At 44.3% G+C, this 19,212-nt stretch overlaps 1 protein-coding gene across 1 annotated transcript in view; it reads left to right on the forward strand.

The window, feature by feature from the left end:
• The window catches only part of rsrc1 (arginine/serine-rich coiled-coil 1), a 105,594-nt gene that overhangs the window by 76,229 nt on the left and 10,153 nt on the right, over positions 1-19,212 (forward strand). Inside the window, exon 7 of the mRNA XM_028961935.1 lies at positions 9,457-9,525. Coding sequence (XP_028817768.1) covers positions 9,457-9,525 — 69 coding nt within the window. The remainder of the gene's footprint in view (positions 1-9,456; positions 9,526-19,212) is intronic.

Here is a 19,212-nt window from a genome sequence, read left to right on the forward strand (position 1 = left end):
ATTGCAGGTAATTTATTGCAATATTTGGTGGTATGTTATATCATGATACAACATTTACATGTTTGACATTAGCAATGTTCCGATCGCGGTCATGATATTTAATTGACACAATTCCCAGGCCTCATCAGATCATCTGTGAATTAACTGCAGTATTAGGATTTTCAATAGATGATTGAACGATTGATTCGGTTTCCCCATTTCTGTCTCTTTCTCTCACACACACCCACACACTCACGCACACTCACTACCAATTCTGTCGACATCATCTCTGTATCTATCGCAACAAAATGAGTGCAAGCTGCAGCCGCTTAATTTTTTCACCGGCATGTTAATTTTAAAGTCAAAGGGGGCAGCTCCCTTTTCATCACGGACGGAATATTCCAGCTCTCTGCAGCTGATCATGAATAATGTCCAGCTCCGTACCCCTGGTGCTGGGGGGGGGGGCTGTACGGGCGGGGAGGCGGCCAGATGAATTACACGTAGGGGGGATCTGACAGGCCGTGCCGAGCTTTGTGATCATTCCAAAGTTCTAATAATCTCCCTCACCTTCGCCATCCCCCCCCGTAATGAAAGAGAATAGGTGATTGCACCTCAGGCTATGTTCCTCGCTTAATGACTCCTCCAAAGGCAGCCGCCGCCGAGCCGCACGAGGAAAAAAGTGGGGGGTGGGGGGGGAGCAGGACGAACTGGAAGAAAAAGAACTGCGGAGCGAGTGGCGAATTGGCTCTGACAGCGTGATAGAGCATGACACTGATTCTGTAGCAAAACAGACGTAGCGCTAATTGATTATCAATATTTTAAGCAAAGTGATGAAAATAAGCATTAAGAGATGAGAAAGGAGGGAGAGAGAAAAGCAAAGGGGGTCTGCTGGGCCGCCACGGCGCTCTTGGCAGGGGAAACGGCGTCGGCCTCTTCCTCTCTTCCGCGTGCCGCCCGTCTGTCCCTCTCCTTTCTTACTTCGTTGGATGCGTTTTTACTTTTTCCTAAACTCAAATGACAAACGTAACCCGTTTTCCTTTTCATGAAATCCTCAATAGATTTTTTTTTTATAATCAGATCAGTGATTATGTTGTATTTTTTTTTTTTTTTTTTTTTTTTTTTTTTTTTTTCACCCTTCTTCTTCTCTCTCCTCCATATGGCCCCCTCCGTTTCTCCTCCTTGCCCCCACCCCTCCAGCCCGGGCCCTCCGTCTCTCCTCAGCATGGTGCCCTTTCCTGGGCTTAGACTACGGTGCTTCACTGAGCACAATCCAGGGACCACCGTGCGTCTGGCCCTTTTGTGGTGGTTGTTGGTTAAGTGCTGTCCCTGGTCCCGCTGTGTCTATTGAGCGGCACATGGCCCGGCGTCGCCTCCGCTGGGCTGCAAGTGGCCGACTTTGTGGACGGCCTTGTGTTTGATGGGCGATTAGCACCCAGCGTTTGTGTTTCGTGCGAGGATGAGGGCCCCCCCTTCGCACTCGTTCACAATGGGGTCCAGCCTGAGCTTTCACCGCTGAAACGGAGCCTAACCCTCTTGTATTAATTTGCCACACACACGCACAGGCAGCTACACAATACACATTCACTTTCATGCATCTGCTCATGCAAGTTCAACAATCGGCCTCATTGATTATATGATACCTGTTCTGATGCAACAGAAGGAAAGAAGAACTGAATGGATTGATACAAAGAGTGAATGGACAACTGAAAGAGGCTATGCATAGACAAAAAGAACGGGATCGGGAGAAGATGGTCGTCAGGGTTGAAGTTTGGTCAGATTGACGACTTGCCTGTGCTTTTAGCCTTTGAGGTTTCACTGCCTCTGTACGAATTCCGCACACAAGCGGATGTGAACTGTGTTCTTCTCTGCTGCTGTTCACCGAGATCTTTGCTCCTTGACCAGCAAGTGTGTCCTCTTGTCTGACCTTGGCAGCTCATGACCTATCCTGGCAATGCTTGCTCAAACAGAGGATGCCAGGCAGATGTGTACAGTGGAATTATGGGAAGACTCTGGACCCTTGCTTTGGGGCAAGTGGAGGAGGTGGTAAGCCCAGGCCTGCTCTGAGTCCAGCGAGGGGAAGACTTTGTGTGTGTGTGTTCACCTTTAAGGCCTCTACCTAAAGCCATCTGCCCACGCTGCCCTTGACCTCAAAGTTCTTTAACCTGCTTATGACCACAGGACACACAAACACTCCACTCTCATACTTATGTATGGTCATCCATGTATAAGAAGGCATCTGCCTCCCATGGTTACTTTGTAGGTTTCTTTAGATGATTGTCGCTCAACTTTATAGAACAGACCTCTTCATTTTTGGAAAAGTGCTTGTAGATATCTGCAAAAAATGTTTCTTCCATTCCTATGATTGATTTAATTCAACATCACACTAAACTGAGACGAATTACATAAATGGTGTTGTGCTGTAAAATAAATAAAAATAGATTTGACCCTAGCAGTGAGCCATGAGGGACTTCTTATTAGGCAGGGGCAAAGCTCCTCCCACCACAGCAGCCTAAAAGAGACACACAGACACACGGGTGGAAGCGTACGGCCCAATGACACCGGGACATAAGACCATTTAATACGATGATGCTTTTCACTGTCTGTTGAAGAGAGCATGAAGTGAGAGTGAGAGCACAGCCTTGTTTGACTGCAGAACACACATGAAAGGATCTGTGCCTTCAAAAAGCCATTGTATTCCATTATTCTTGAATGGAACTGATTTATCGTGTTTAGACATTTTGGAGGACATGCCGTAATCACTTTCTAATGACATTGTTTGAAGCCTTTGACAAATTATGAAGGGCCTTGAGCAGGTCTTTATGTTTCTCCCTACACTTGTGATGCTGGCTCAGCTGGGTTGTACCGTCTGGTTGGGGCTTCTTTTAGAATTGTGTTATTTGTCAAATTCCAAACAATAGAGATGTTGCATGGCATCCTGAAAAGTTTTGTGATTTACGAAGTCAGGTCTTAAAATGACCAGTTAAAGGAACCAGTTCTTGCGTCTTTCTCCAGTGGTTTGTAGTGGCTTTTTTCTGTTTGTATTCGGGGTTTTCTGAATGTGCTTTTTATGATTGTTTGTGACTGTGTGACTGATTGACTGTGACCCTCCCATCTAGCGCTGTTTATGTACTGGTTGAAATCCCTTTTTTTTTATTGGTTTTGGAGTCTTTGTATTCTTACTTGTGTAAGAACTGGCACGTTTTAGTGCTGCTTTTAAATGTAGGGTGCTTTTGTGATCCATTTTTGCTGTCAGTGGTTTTGTGGCACTGCTTCACAAAATAGTTCATTTCAGCAGTTTATTTTAAATTACTGAATACAACAAAAGTACACCACTCCAGTGTACTTCAATTGTCAGCTTACTATACTGTTATTATTCATTTTTAACTTGAAGCACATATGAAAAGTACACAAATCTCTCATGTCCGTTTTTAAATTATTCTAGATTTATTTAGTTCACTAAAGAAAAAATATTTAATCAATCTCAGTAAGAAGGTGATTTTGGTTTATCCTTCGACCAGATTTTTAAAAAGTGTTGGTTGAAGCATGGGGAGATCTTAAGTTTAATATTTGATCAGAAAAAATGTCTGGATCAGTCTTGATCTTGGTGAGCGTGAACGAGCATGTGTGGCATTTCCCTCTCCCCGGGAATAGCTGTCTGCTGCTGCGGATAAAACAGCTAAAATAAGTTTGACTCATGTCTCATTGGCAAACGTGGTAATTAATTTCAGGCAATATTGGAGCCAAACCTCAAATGGCCCCATTTAAAGTTCGCGTCCGGACTCCAAACGACCTGACGAGCGAGGCGGACAATAGGCAGACGTGAAGCCGTTGCGTTCTCCAGCATTGATCTCCCCTTTGAAAAGTCTTCTGAGAACGTAGCAGGAAATTTAAAATAGAAATCCAGTGAGACAGCTCTTTATGAATAATTGATGGAATTTGTAAGATATCTCTCTCTAATTGTTTTGTTTGTTAATATTTAATGGATATCATTTAAGTTTTACTTGCTCGTGACAGTGTTTGGTAAATCCTCATTTAGAGAAAGAGGGCAGCCATTTGCCCTCATCAGCTTAAGATCTGTTTATAAAGCCAGTTTTATTCCTCCTAGACAAGAGTTTGCGGCTCTGCATGCATCTCTGCCCTTCGAACAGCAGAAGGAACAGAAGACATCTCACTCTGCTCATGCATATGCATTATTATTTTATTTTAAACCCTCCTTTAATTGTTGAATTTATTTCTTATTTCTCTATTATGTTTCTTCCATTCATTTGTGTAATTTGGGCAAATTAAATTCATGCTCGGTTGTAATTTCCCCCACAGCAAATTATGCCTTACAAGGTGAACATGAACTGGTTTTAATAGGGGTACATACACGAAAGCCCCTTTGAGCATGCATGCACACACACATTCACCCTCACACACACTTGCGCTCGCACACACGGTGGTTGTTAGAAACGCTCCAACTTGAAACGGAGGTGAGAGGTGTGCCCTGCCACCTAGTGGTCAGTGCCGGCACTGCAGTGTAACCAGCGGGACCGTAACCTCCTGCTCTCATTATTTCATTCTTCTGACGACAGGCCAGGGCTTCTAATGAGTAACAGGGTGGTGAGACGCTTTTGTTCTCTTCTGTGGATTCTTGGTCAGGTGCTGAGGCGTGTATGCATCAGATTGCTGCTCTAGCAGTGTGTGTGTGTGTGAGTGAGTGAGTGTGTGTAAAGTGCATTTCTGATTTAAAGGGACGTTTTTCCAATGGCCCAGCACGCTGATGTAATATTATGTTTGTCGTTTGGCTGGCTGTTGATTTATCGTATTCCCTCACTGCCTGACATTTACTTTCTCTTTGATTGGCGGCTGGACACACAGCCCCACCCCCTGGTTTTTAATACACATATAGCAACATACACATGTCATTAAATGCATGTAGATAGCTCTCATTTATTATGTGCATACTCTCATTTTTGTTGGGAGAAAACACACACACCCACACACACACACACCCACACACCGAGGACGATTTTCTTGTGGGTGCTGCTCCGGTGTCTGTGAGTTGAGGGGAAATTACTGCTTCTTTGCTGCGGCTGCTTTCTTTGTTGCCGTTGTTGTGTTTTTTCTTTGTTTTGACCCCATATGAAATGCTCGTGTGTGAGAGTTTGTGTTTGCATCTCCTGAGGGGTTACCAGTGCACCAGGATCCAAAGTGCAGCTTCTAATTGAGATTTTTCCCCAGGCTATCGCTCTCTCTTTCTGCCCGCCTGTCTCCATCGTTCTCCTTTTTTCTCCAGCATGCCATCATTTGATGAAGTTTCCTTGTCTTTTTGTTTGAGGTGGTAATTGTATCTACGGCTGTGTGTTGCCAGTAATGTGTGAGCAGAGTGTGTGTGTGTGTGTGTGTGTGTGTGAATACTTGCTCTTGTGTGTGTCTGGTTAGTAAACATTTGTCAGCGCTTTGGGGTGAAGTGGAGCTTTTTTCATGTGGATTAGAGGCCTTGGCCTTTTCAGTCATTTTCTCTCGCTCTCTCTCATTCCCTCGCTCATTTTCTTCCCCCAAGCCGCCAGACAGGGTGTCTCTATTGCTCAGTTTCAGACTCTGCAGTCACAGTCTTTTCCTTTTTTTTTTTTTTTTTTTTTTTTTTTGCATTTGTGTGGTTCTGGTTGGGCGAGGAACGTGCATAGAACCTCCACTGGCAGTATCTCCTGCTGGAATTTGACCATACGTCCCACAGACACACACTTGCGGCCTCCCCTAACATCACACACGCTAACATGTACATACAAGTGCTGCACACCCCTCAACTTACCCGTTCACCTCGCTTTACCTGTTTTGCCGAGCTGGTCAGTGATACAGATTAGCAGTCATGGTCCTCATCGTCATCGTCATCATGAACCTCACCACAGCCAGTGCAGTTCAAGTGAAATGTCAGAGGGAGCCCAGGAGGATATTTTAAGGGGGTATAATAGGATTGGGTTTCCCGGATGGAACAAAGCCTCCTGCAGGGGGATCAGAGGTGCGGACAGTGGGGCATTCCTGCCCCCCACCCTCTGAGAAAAATGCCCCTCTCTCCCCATGTATTTGCCATTCAGTGCTGGGTAATTAATCACAGAGGACTTTACTGAAGGTTGATGTCTGGTCTTGACTGCGAGGCCTGGGGTGGAGCTCTGAGGAGCTGCAATTGGAAGGTTTGGAGATGGGCATCAGACTTTGTATGTAGATGAAGATGATTTGGTCACTACACATCTTTATATGCACACCTAAAGATGTCTGTATTCCAGTGCTGGTGTTTTTTTTTTTTTTTTATAGACTTTTTTTTTATTTCCGGTTGCATTACTTTTCCCTGTAGTTTACATTTTTGACATACTGTAGACTAAATATGCTCAGTTTGCTTTTGCTCTTCTAAATGAATATTATGTTTATTTGATTTCTTGTGGAGTTGTTTTTTTTTTTTTTTTTTTAAGTCAGCACTAATTTGCCATAATTACATAGTAATTTGTTTATTTCGGTGTTCAGTATGTCAATAACAGTCTCGATTAATAATGAGCGCTTTCATAGTTTTAGTCGATCTGTCACAGTTGCACCCACTAATATCCATGCTAGGAACTGAAAGCGAAAATGTACAAAAATAGCTTGAAATGATTCCGTGGACCCGTCATGCTGTGATAAATGCCAGAGGTGGTGATTCTGATGGAACGGCATCGCACAGCATTGTTTTAAACAGAGAATATTGGCAATTTTGTAAAATATTTTGAGGGTGGGTCCAAACTTCTGTGTAAATGTTAAAAACTTCACACACGCTCACACCTCGAACCAGCTGTTAGCTCAAGTCCCACGTGTGTTTGGCGCCGCCTTGCAGTGGCACACCCCACCTCCCTCCCTCCCCGCTTACAGACGCATCTGTGTTTTAGGCCCGAGGCTGCGGTTTTTACCAGGGCCTCCACTAGAGACCGAAACACACACCTGCCTGCGTCTGCACCCCCGAGGGCTCGGCCTCTGGATTCTCCCTGTTAGGGACTTCGCTGATCAATACGTCGTCTTAACACACTCCATCATCTGCAGGGTCTGAGCAGGCTTCCCTTAGCCAAACAAAATTAGATTTCCTTGCATCCATATACGCGGCATAACCCCTTTTCCCGGCCCCTCGTTTGCATTGCATCGCTTACGCACTGACGGCTGCGTTTACGGCGCTCTCGAATTTAATAACCTATCTCGCGTATCTGCTTAATATTGTCTCAGGGGCCAGCGACCTTCTCCTTTTGCCGGCCGTATTATCCCAATGAATTGTTTCTTTCCAGAGAGTAATAGGGGCGGCGGTGAGCAGGCGCGGCCCGGGCCGGGAGCGGATAAATCAGATTGGGCCGCGCTGCCTTTATTGAATCTAAATTGTGCCGGGGACGCAGCCCCCCACGCACGCTCGCCACAGACCATCAATCTTACAGCCTGATAATGGAGCCGCCCCAATTCCACCTGATGTTTGCATTATTACATTTTATTCTAACAAGCCGCGGCTAATCGGTCCAGAAATGAGGGCTGGTTGTGTGTGTGTGTGTGTGTGTGTGTGAGCGCATTTATCGCCGCTTCCAGGCTTAGTTTGTGTGTGTGCATGTGTGTAAGAAGACACCAGGATCATTTAAATGAAACATAGCCCTGCATTGCTACATGACTCCAGGGGACCGTGGATTACAATTACACATATAATCACAATCGGATTTCAATGGTCCCCCCATTACCAGCCTTCCAGGCTGAGACGCAATGAAGTGCGGATGAAGTCAAAGTCTTTACCCTGCCTCCGACAGTTTTTGTATTTTATTACCTAATCCAATACAGGCCCGCACACACACTCGGTAGCCAAGCGATGTCCCTAATAGGCCAAGAAATATACCTCCAATAACCGCGCACAGCACCGACATTCCCCTACAGCCGCGCCCGTGTGCTTTAGGAGTGTTTACCTCTGTCTGAGGCGAGCGGCGTGCGTTGATGCGGTTAAACAGACAGCGAGCAGCGGACGCCCCGGCTAGTTATTTGTGGGGGCAGGAGCCGTGAGAGACCGAGCTCAGCTGGGAAGGAGGGATAAACAGTTTGATTTTCACGCTGCTGCCCTGAGGCTGGAGATGGAGAGAGAACAAAAGAGATGCAGCGAGACCTGGAAGGAGAGGAATCAAAAGAACAGGAAGTGAAAAAGAGTAAGCGAGGGGTTATGAACCAAAAAATAGAAAAGAAAAGTGTGTGACCTCAAATAATAATAATAATAAAAGAATAGAAAATGACCAGTCGCTGCAGGTGTCTGGGTGGAGAGGGGGTTCGAGGCCGGGTGGAGGCCAGCATCAAGGACCCATGAAAAAGACAACAGTTAAGTTAACCAGCCGTAGCAGAACTGTGACGGAGGCTTTGTCTGAGCCAATTACGAGAGAATTAGGGCTTGGCGGGGGGGTGGGAAGGTGGGGGTCACCCACATAAACAAAGAATCTGTGCCGCACACCCACATAGCGGCAGACTAGAAAGATGTCTGTGTACATTTTAAACCTGATCTTCCTCGCTCGTCTCCAAACTCGGCGCCCTCCATTGTTTTGCTCATGTCAGCTTTCTGCACCAATTCCTCTTCCTGTCTCTCTGGCCATAAAAAAAAGGTTAAAACTCATTGAGGGTGATATTATAAGATGCTCAATTTCCCAAGCTGCGCTCATCAACGAGTAAAATAGCAATAAACCCCGCGGCCCCTGAGAGACGCTAACGCTTTGGAATAAATGATGTGCTGGAACAGCGGCATAATTAATTTACAGGCGCTGTTGATAGTCCCGCCACACTCCGCACTATATTTCTTAATCTCCTTGAACGTCTTCATTATTCGGTGGGTAGATCGGGAGCAGCAGCGAGAGCAGAGTCAACACCGTAAATGAATTGCCAAAAGACTTGTACACAAATGATTTCCTCGCCGTCGAAATTGCTCTTAAGCTTTTAATTACGCCGACAATCAGGTTGTCTGATGTGCGTTGGCGCAGACGCAGTCATCTCTTTCAGGTTCGCGCATGCCTACCAGTTCCTGCACCATAATCTATCGTTTACATTATCCATTTACATTTTACCCATTTCGAATTTTTTTTTTTTGTCCGGGAACGGAAACATACAGCCCGTTGTATTCAAACCTAGAAATGAGCAAACGTGATCAGTGTTGAAGGAAATAACAGGAACTGGGTCATTCCCAGTTTTCTTTTAATGGTGGTAATAGCGATAAAGCAATTTGAAATGAATGCAAGATTAGGAAGGTATTAGCACTTGCCATCAATCTCACAGATGAAAGAAGAAACTGTACACAATGAAGTCAGATACAGCGGTGAACTTCCATTACGTCTCGAAATGATGGATATCATACCCACAAGTATGGAAAGGGGAAGTGAGTGCGAAATCCTCTGTGACCACCTTGAAAGACGCGAAGCTAAACTGTCATGTGTTCAGTACATCACTCACTTTCCTCTTTTGTGTCGATTTCAGCTAAAACCGACGAGGTGCTGAAGGCCAAGGAGAAGAAAGAGGAAGAGGCAAGGAAGAAGAAGCTGGAAGGTAAGCAGAAAATTTAATTTCAATCCCCTCTTATTCATTTTGTATTAAAAAAAACAGTGATAAGCATCACATGTTAAGCATACTTCTTAGAAAATCTGGCCCTTTTCACAAAATAGGTACTGTAACTTGAAGGTGAAATTTATCCTGTAACATAGAGTAAAGTTAAGTGTCAAGAGAAGATAGGGACAAACATCCGAGATTCAATTTTAGTCCCATCGGAACACCAATGACATGAAATATACATATAAAACTACAGTAGATGATGATTGTTTGGCGGGGGGGAAAGTGCTTGCTCGTGCAGGCAGTAAATCCCTCATGTCACCCCCCCGCCCACCGAACAGGCATCTCCACAGACATATTCAAATGAAGTCAGGAGCAATTTACCAGAGGGCTCCAAAAAGTGATAGCAGCAATAAAAACCTTCAGATGCCATAATGAAATTAAGTCACTCCTGGTGCGGGGCAGAAATGGATGAGAAAATGAAATCAGCGGTGGCTCGCTTATAAGCTGATTGCGACTTCTCTCCGACTGTCATGCATGCAAGTGTGTGTGTGTGTGTGTGTGTGTGTGTGTGTGTGTGTGTGTTTTGGACAATGTTCACCCAATGGTCTGGTGGCCTGAAGTAAGTCTTTTTCAGACGTCTGCTGATGAGCATCGTTGTCAGTCCCCTTTCTCATAGGCCTTCTGTGAAATGTCTGTCTCACTTGAGCAAGACCGGATCGGGTCTGCTCCAGACAGATGATCCTAAATCTGCCTTTTATGTCCAAAAGCCTATCTCCATGCCGCTCCATGCCGGCAGGGCTCATGAAAATCCAAATCCAGGCCTTTCTCTTCAGTTTTAAGTGTAATAACGGTACTATCTGACATTCGTGTTCAGGAAAATTTGAATGTCTAGCTGGATAGTGCACATGAGGAGTACGAGAAGTGAAGCTGTTAGTTGCCAAATTCTCTGCTTTCAGCTCTGTTCTCTGAAATATGGAAACTAGTATAATGATATTATAGTGATCACATTTCACCAAAAATACCCTTAATACCTCCTGTTCCTTTAAACTTGGCAAACATCTCAGCGTATACTGTTTGGTTTTGAGGAAATTGATAAGAGCTCTTCCATTAGTTCGAGTTAGGCACTTAAAGTTTGGCCCGATCTTCAGAGACCTGGTAAAAATAAAGCAAAACTTCAGTCCTGTGGGTTTAAAACTGCAGACTTTTCATCATCTCCTCACCCTTAAGGTTTTTTTTTGTGTGTATTTAGTTTCCTTCTGGCTTATTGTCTTTAATCCTTATTTGTTAGTTTCAAGTCTTGGGTTGTTCTCTTTTTGTCTCGTTTATTCTCCCTCCTTCCCCTGCTTCTCCGAGTGGAAACATTGCCAAACTGTGAAATAAGCACATTGCCCCAGGCTACAGCGTGTGTCTCCCAGTCAAGTAGCTTTCTTAAGCAAAGTTCATGCAGTAATCTTGTCTTTTTGGAATCAATTGACTCCTTGTCCCCCCTCCTTCTCCTCAGCACGCCTTCATTCCTCCCTTAAAGTCCTCTTGTTTTACAGAGTAACACATCTCTCCTGCTCATCGCTGGAAGGCTCGACTTTTCCCCCTTTTCTCTTTATCAAAGACGTTCACTTTTTATTTCTTTTTTTTATTTGGAGGACTGAAATAGTGCCTTACCCTGAGAGGGGGGCGTTTCAAAGTGGCACCGCTGGACCGCCACATAACACGATGCGAAGCGCTGAAGGGAGGCAGCAGCAGTCCTACCGCTCGCTGCCCAGCCCTTCCCAGTCTCTCTGGTTTGTAGGGAGAGATCAGGAAGAGGAATAAAAAAAAAGCACGAAAAGAAAACTCATCCATTTTAACAGCAGATCAACCAGGGGCACTACCCACTCATCCCACCGGGGTTGAGAGAGTTCAGCACATCAAGAGAAGTTCTGAGTTATCTGTTAAAATGAGCAAAATGAACTAAAGAGCCACAGGAGTATGGGGTGGGAGTGCGCACCACCTACTTGCGCCGAGGAATTTATTTCCGTCCAATGGCTGGGAGCGGCGTTCGGTTGGTGGAGTGCCGGGGCACGCACGCTATTATTACACCTCTACTCGGCAGGCTGCCCTCCTGCCAAACAGGGTTCCGCCAAGGCCACGCTGCACCACAGGATCAATACTCGACCTCCTGCTCATTCTTTAACATAAACTTCTTTCTGTTGAAACTTAAAAGGGATTTGAGTCTCTCTGATAAAGGGCAAATAGTATCTGAAAATCAAGCTCACACTTTTGTCAATAACCTATTTCTGAGACATCGCCAGAGCTCGTTCTTTTCGAGTGTGCGCCAGTGTGTGGTAAGCAGCGCAGCCCTGGTCCTCAAGACACCTTAATTACCCTGTTGTACCTTAGGATATGTCACTACCCCCCCTCATGTCTATTTTAAATGTAGTCTCATTTACATTCAAATTGCAATGGTAATATAACATGTCATTCAATACAGCAGTCTTTTATTACATTGGTTTTCATCTCACTTTATCTCGTTCTACAAATGCATGTAGACTGGCAAAACACTGGTGACACTGGTGTTGTGGTCATAGCTTGTGTTCATTTTGTTTAGTCAGTGACTGTAATGGAAAAAAATCTATATATATACACACACACACTATTAATCAGTTAATTAATATTTTTCTAATCTGAAATCTCTTTGTCTAAACAGCTAAGGCTTTGTCTGTTAAAAGCGATAGATCATGTTCTCGAGTAAATATTTTTGGTAGCTCATTAGATTACAAAATTAGATTATAAATTTTTGTCAGGAAATGAACATTAACCAATATGTGGTTGAATCATGGTGTGTGTGTGTGGATAAGCTGCATATGATGGCTTGCCCCAGCATTAAAATGATGCGCAATTTTGTCCCCGTCACCCCTACCCATTAGCCAGAGCAGGGAGATCATATATTTTAATGAGGCGTAGAGCAGCTTTTTAACCCGTATCATTATAGTCAGGGAGGCCACGGCTCATGCCATTAGACGGGAAAACTGTTTCTTAATTACGCTCTTCGTTGGACAGGTCACAGGTTTTGGCATGTACCTGTCTGTGTGCGTCTGTGTTCCAGATTTATCTTACTGGTAAATATTCTGACGATTCCCCCCACCCTCCACATAGTGGCTTTCTAATGGAGCTTTCTTTTTTTTATTTGGCTCTTTGTCCGTACACACAGGATATTTCCCAAGAAAAAAAATGTGATGGTCTGTGCAAATGAGTTCCATGGTCACATTTTAAATTAAGACCATTGTGTTTGGTGTGCAGGGCTTACAGGCATACTGCTCTTTTATTGGTTGTAATGGGTTAAACGTGTGGGTGAAGACATTTAAGATCTGTGTGTCATGTACAACTGCAGTAACAATACAGATTATATAAAATCGAATTTGTTACACAACTGTACTCACCCCGCAGAGGTCTGTACATCCTTTCTGAATATGCATCCATCGTGATGGTAAAACATCAGGAAATTAAAGGAAACCAATGAAAGGCTTTGGATATTGATGCTCAACGTAATCTGCCTGGAAATCAAATTATTTGACCTCTAAGCCCAACAATGCAAACTCCTGCTGGACTGCTGTTAAATATTTAGCGCTGTCCCATCATGAATACAAATGGGGCGCAAATTAGACTCTACAGGCGCCTGACCCCGCAACCAGACCCCTGTGTGGGCACTATGCACGCCTTCAAATGCTTTAATTACCGTGGCACTGCCGCCGCTTGAAGGACACGGACAGAAATTCAGCACCTGGTAAACATCACTTCTCCTTGCCTTCTGTATCGCTCTCAATTAGGTCAAAATTCTAAAACCCACAGTTAGCAGCCATTTGGAAAGTCACATATTTGGTTTGCCTTAATCACTTTATGGGTTTATCTGGTTATTCTCTGTTCATGTTGGCAGCCATTATTTCTCTATTTTCTACAGCAGTTGTTTGGTATACTAAGCCCCTGCTAATAAGCCCAGCATACTGCATTCCAGATTTGGATGGTCAGCAGCAATCTTGGTTTCCAAACCACATAAACACAAAACATAATAAACAGAAAACCTGACTTGGAAACATTCATAATATGTCTGTGTTAGTGCCAGGCCAAGTGCATTTTTCAGGCATAGAACCTTTTGCCATAATTCTAAATTTCAGATGCTGTAGGAGACTCTCATTTGTTATATTGTCATATAAGGAAGCACCATTAGATGGCACTGTCTGAGTGTAAATATGCAAATTAGTTTTCAAATAAGCTATGTTAATCAAATTCATCCACATATGTGACTAGTACACAATTACAATGTTATTTTTTATCCCCCAAAATTCTTATGAATTGGCTTTAGGACAATTAAATCAAAAACAGAGTAGGAATGCTGAGTAATTCAGTACACAAAATCAGTACACTAGGTTCTCAGAAATGGTGTCTAGTAGGGTATACCATGAAATATTATGTTTAAGAAGTTTTTAAGAAATCCCAATCAACATAGAAATGTTTTTTGCTATCCCTATTCGCTACTAACCAGAACCAGCAATTCTGTTCTGTATGGTTTTCTTCTGGTTTAAGAAAGGCCAGGTTGGCCACTATTCTTGCTTTTTTTTTTTTTTTTTTTTTTTTTTAAAGGAACATCAGCTGCACGTAGATTCAGATGTTATTCAACCAGTAGGTTTAGCCAAAATCCCACCCAGCCCACCTTTTTAAGTAGTTGTGTTTGCAGTAAAGGTGAGCCTCGCTCCCTTGCCCTCCAATGTGAAATGATTAGTTATGCCTGGCTTGTAAGCATAGAATCAGAGATATGGACCCTGGGGAAATAAATTTGGCAGAAAATCAGTGTGAGAAGATTTAATTATCACGCAGAGACCTTTTCCTTCGCCTGGCCCAGTGAACCCGAAAACTTTGCACGCTGCCGCCAGATCTGTGCAGACGCCAGCCTTCTCCTCCCCAATTTGCTCCCTCGCTCGGTGATAAGCCAAGCAATTACTGCCTTATTGATTTTTTCATCACTGCAAATTTAAAGTTGATTTTTTCCCCACTTTGAAAAGCCATGGTTGGTGATTAATTGACCCCCCCTCCCTTTCCCAATCACTACCTTCTCCCTTGCGGGTTTTTTTTTTGTGAAAAGAGGGGCGCGTGGCAGAATCTAATAACCCGGGGTCAACCTCTGTTGTTGCCGGATAATGTGGTGTCTCTTTAGCCCCCCGCCTGTGTAGAGTACTGGGAGCTGGCTACACCAATGTTGCCAGATATCGGGAGAAAATCAAGCAACATTGCCTGTAAATTAAATAAGGCTGTTTTAAAACAAGTGCATTTCCAAAGTAGATAGAGGGGATATAAACATTTCTTAAATATTTATTATCAACTTTATAACCTTGACCTTGATGGAGCTTTAAACCACCATTAATCACCGGCTCAGTATCAAGTGCACTTGGCAACCCTCAGCTACATGTGTTGAGGTATCTTATTCAAAAGCTCCTCTGGTGGGCTGTGATCATGTGACTCCTGTGCAAAACTGGTGTGTGCGGCTGTTAACGGGTGTTCGGTTGCCGGATGATTGACGGCACCCTTTTCACCTGCGTCGATTAGTAAATGTTTCACGGGTCACTGTTATCTATTAACCGGAGGACCGGGCCAGCGGAGTACACTGCTGTAAATTGAAACATGCTTTCCTCAGGAGTCGCTGCTCGGCTGCTGCATGAACGGAGCATGAAGGGCCAGTGATACCCTTCGTTGTGCATTTTAATTATGAACTTTTTTTTTATTTAAGCTATGCAATAACTTAAAAGCCATTAAATGTTTCACTTTATCCATTCTCATCAGTGCGTTTGGGATATTTTAAGGAGCATTGGGGTACAATGTGGCCCTTACGTCAGTGCAGGATTGTGTTGAAGCCACTGCCTGGGCTGATGCTGCTTTTGGACAAGGTCAAGGACAGTCCTGCTGTATCTGACGTTCCACCAACCAGCCATAGATACCCTTGTGACTGACACGAGAGATTAAAATCACCAGCGGAAAAACAAGAAATTCGCGTGTTACATGTAGATTCAATCATACCTGTTCAATTTCAAAGATTGTGTTTACCTCTTTTTCCTGAAACATTTTATAAGTAAATGTAGTTCATAATTGGATTTATGCTGAGGCATGGAAGATGCAGTCTAATTTGGTGTGTCCAAGCAGACAGAAGTTTGGCAGGACGGCAGCACTCAGGGTACGGTGAATCACCGCTAAACAGATTTCACTGAAGTGAATGGCAGAATTGCGTCTCATTGCTGAAAGTGTAAGGACCGACACGGACGCTCTTCCAGGCGAAAGCGCGCTGGGTGGCAGCCATGTGGCCTGCTGAAGTTTAACAATCAGCCGGAGTTCATGAAGGAGAGGTGAGGGGGCAGGTTTGGCAGGGATGTAATAAAAAACGCTCTGTGTGTGTGTGTGTATGTATGCGTAAAGGTTAGCAGCAGGACAGAGGTTCACTTCTGTGTCGTCGTGGGAAGGACTGGGGTGGGGTGTTAAGTGTTCTGCTCTGGCCCTCATTCACACCTCATCACCGCAGGGCTGGTGGTCCCTCAGCCCTCCATTCATAGGGTGGGGGGTTGCAGGCCAGAGCCCATGCGACTGGGGTCGCATGTCACCCAGTTTAAAGGTCAAATCATCTGGGGTTACCATGGCAACCACATGCTTTTGTTCACTCATCAAGTGATTTATCCAGGTCTGTTGGATGATTTTAAATATTCTGCCTATGACTCAGCCACAGTTATCAAATCAACTTTATGGCTTTACTTTGTTAAAAGTCATGCTCATGTAAACTAGACATATATTTCAGTTTTTGATCAGTCAGTTGCAGGCAATAAGAATTTGTTTTTTTATATGAGTTCATTCAAAGGAATAATGTAAAAATTGCAAGCTGTCTAGTCTGTAGAGAGAGTTTCCGTCTCTGTCAAGTGTGTCTGACTGAGTCGCTGACCTCATGCAGGCCTATTAAACTGGTTTAAATTTATTAGGCAGGACTGAGGTCATGGGGCACCAGGTTTAATTAACCGAAACGACTCTGCCATGCCACTGACCCTGTCCCATGTCCATCATTTCCCAGCAGCCTTTAAGCATCTCAACAAAGCTGAATGCCTTCGATTTACAGTGAGGTGAACATTCAATTTATACAGCGGCCTGGTTCACTGGCACGATCTGCTTAATTAGAAACTGATGCTGTTGTGTTTTTATAGAAGTCGGACTGCCCTCTGAAGTCCACCGTTCTCACACATGATACCTTTTTAAAAATGTATCTATTGAAAGTCACAATATTTCAGATGACTACTAATGTAGATTAAGTGAGCAATGGGGTATGTAAGTAATTTGAACAGGGCTTAGTTCAGGTAATAAATTATCAAGTGCATGGAAACTCACTGAAATCCATTAGCAACCAGACAGGGGGTCATGGTTCATGGTAAAGAACATGGTCTTGACAGGCAGATAGAGAGTGATACTGTGTGTCTGAGATCAATCTTGCTGCTTTCCTGCCTTTTGATAACACAATGTTCATTTTAAAGACCTCCTCCAATTAAGTAATTAGTTAGGGGTGTGTTCTTTTAATTACACTTATTTATAAAGGTTTTGCTGACCACCTTAGGGTTAGAAAAAAAGAGAGCGCTGCAGTTCTCCTTCCACTCGTCATACAAACACACCTTTTTTCGATTAAATGTACAGTTTTAGGCAACTATAAAACAGTGAAATGTTGTAGTATAAATTTATTACAATTGCGAAAATACATTTCAACATTTAGCATTTTTTAAAAGAATTATTAAAACACCATCTGCTCGCCATCTACCTTTATTGAGGTTTCTGGACCATAAATGGAAGACATAATTTTATCATCTTATGGTATTTTTGCTATATACAAAGTTGAGTTCTGTAACATCTATGGAGAGGTTATGTAGTGATATCTAATTCACTCAAATGCTACCAATACACCTGAAGATTTACAAGGATTTTTAAAAGACTCTCACACCCTCTCACATCACCTCAGACTGATTTTACCACGACTTGTGAATAGTGACCCTGCTAGATTCACAGACTCTATTCATGTTTGTTATGTAAGATCTTTCTGTTTTTAATATCCCTATTGGGTGTTGACAATGCATGTCACTCTTGGGGACAATTTCCAGCACCTTTGATAATATTGTGATGTGAATTTTAGAGAAAGACAGGCTTTAAACAGCTCCTATTACTATAATAGACAAAGTGATTGCGATGGCAGGGGCACACCGCAACTCCAGCAGACCTCTTGTGAAATGATTCCGACCCGGCGGTTTGAAAAGCGCACGGTATAAGACACTCTCGGTCTACATCTGATGAAATACTCAGTCGCTCATCATGCCGGGATAGATCTTTGTAGATCAGTTGCCCTGCCACCTTTCAGTCAGCAATACTAAGTCTGGCAAGAGATTTTGCGTTAATTAAGTATGTATCGCCACAGTTAAAAAGTAATTTAAGGGCCGACTAATAACAGTGCGTATACAAGCGCTTGCCTCACGCTGCAAGGGCCCTATTTACTTTGCTAATTTTGACCTAATTTGAGACTGCGTCTGTCCCACTTCATATTAAGCGTTCTGCCAGAATGCTGCAGTATTTACACCGCGGCCTCTCCAGATAGTGTAGCGCAAACAGGAGTTTAGTCATGAAAGCCTGGAGAAATGAAAGGCAGAGTTAAGGTCACTCAGAAGAGCTGGTCGATCAAGAGGAGGAGGAGAAAAAAAAAAAAAAACAACAATGTTGAAACGTTAATTGAGATGGCATCACAGATAGGAGTGGTGGCTGCATGGTTGACAGCATGGCGGCCCGACGCGTGTCTTCTGCGCGCGTCCTCTGTAATGAATGTGCTGCCACCGCAGCTGATTGAGCAGCGAGTGGAGATGTTTATCTCTTCTTGTGGGTGGTGGGCGGGGCGCCGGGCGTCCTGCAGCTGCTGCTCAGTCCTTCTGTGGTGGAAGCGTGTGGAGGGTCTCCAGCGGGGTGGCTTGATCATGGTTAGCTGCTGTTAATAGAGGGTTTTGGGGGGGTAATAAAGACAGACATACAGGTAAAGAGTCTGTGTGTGTGTGTGTGTGTGTGTGTGTGTGTGTGTGTGTCCCAGGAGAGCACTGCCACACCATAACATCATTAGTCCGTCTTTACTGCCACCACCTGCTGCAGTGTGGGGGTGTCCCCCCCTCCACACACACCCTTTTTCTGTCCCAAAGGAGTGTTGATGACATCTGGCTCGAGCTTCCCATCATGTCGCGTCATCTGTGACCCACCACACACACACACACACACACACACACACGCTACACCACACACAGATCCAGAGAGAAGGCCGCTGGGGCCATCAGTATTCCAGCCCTCACTGCCATCCCTCAATTCTCAGCAGCAGCATCACAGGACTTGGGCGGCGGCAGCGGTGGCAGTCATGTGATGTATTATTTAGCCTCTCTCTATGAGCCGTGTGATCCTGCTCCGCTCACAGCTTTGTCAGTCAATTACACCCAGCCAGACGTTGGGGGGGTGGGGGGACATTGGCGCGTGGCGAGTGACTGATGCTGGTCAGTCAGGGCTGTCCATCCCCTCAGGAAGTCACCCTTTTCCCCCGCTTGTTTACACTCTCTCTCTTATCGGTTCTCCATCTTGCATTTCCTGCTGCCCTTCGCTTTCTCGCGTTCTCTTCCT

The sequence above is a fragment of the Denticeps clupeoides genome, chromosome 19 (genome assembly GCF_900700375.1).
Source record: "Denticeps clupeoides chromosome 19, fDenClu1.1, whole genome shotgun sequence".
NCBI lineage: Eukaryota > Metazoa > Chordata > Actinopteri > Clupeiformes > Denticipitidae > Denticeps > Denticeps clupeoides.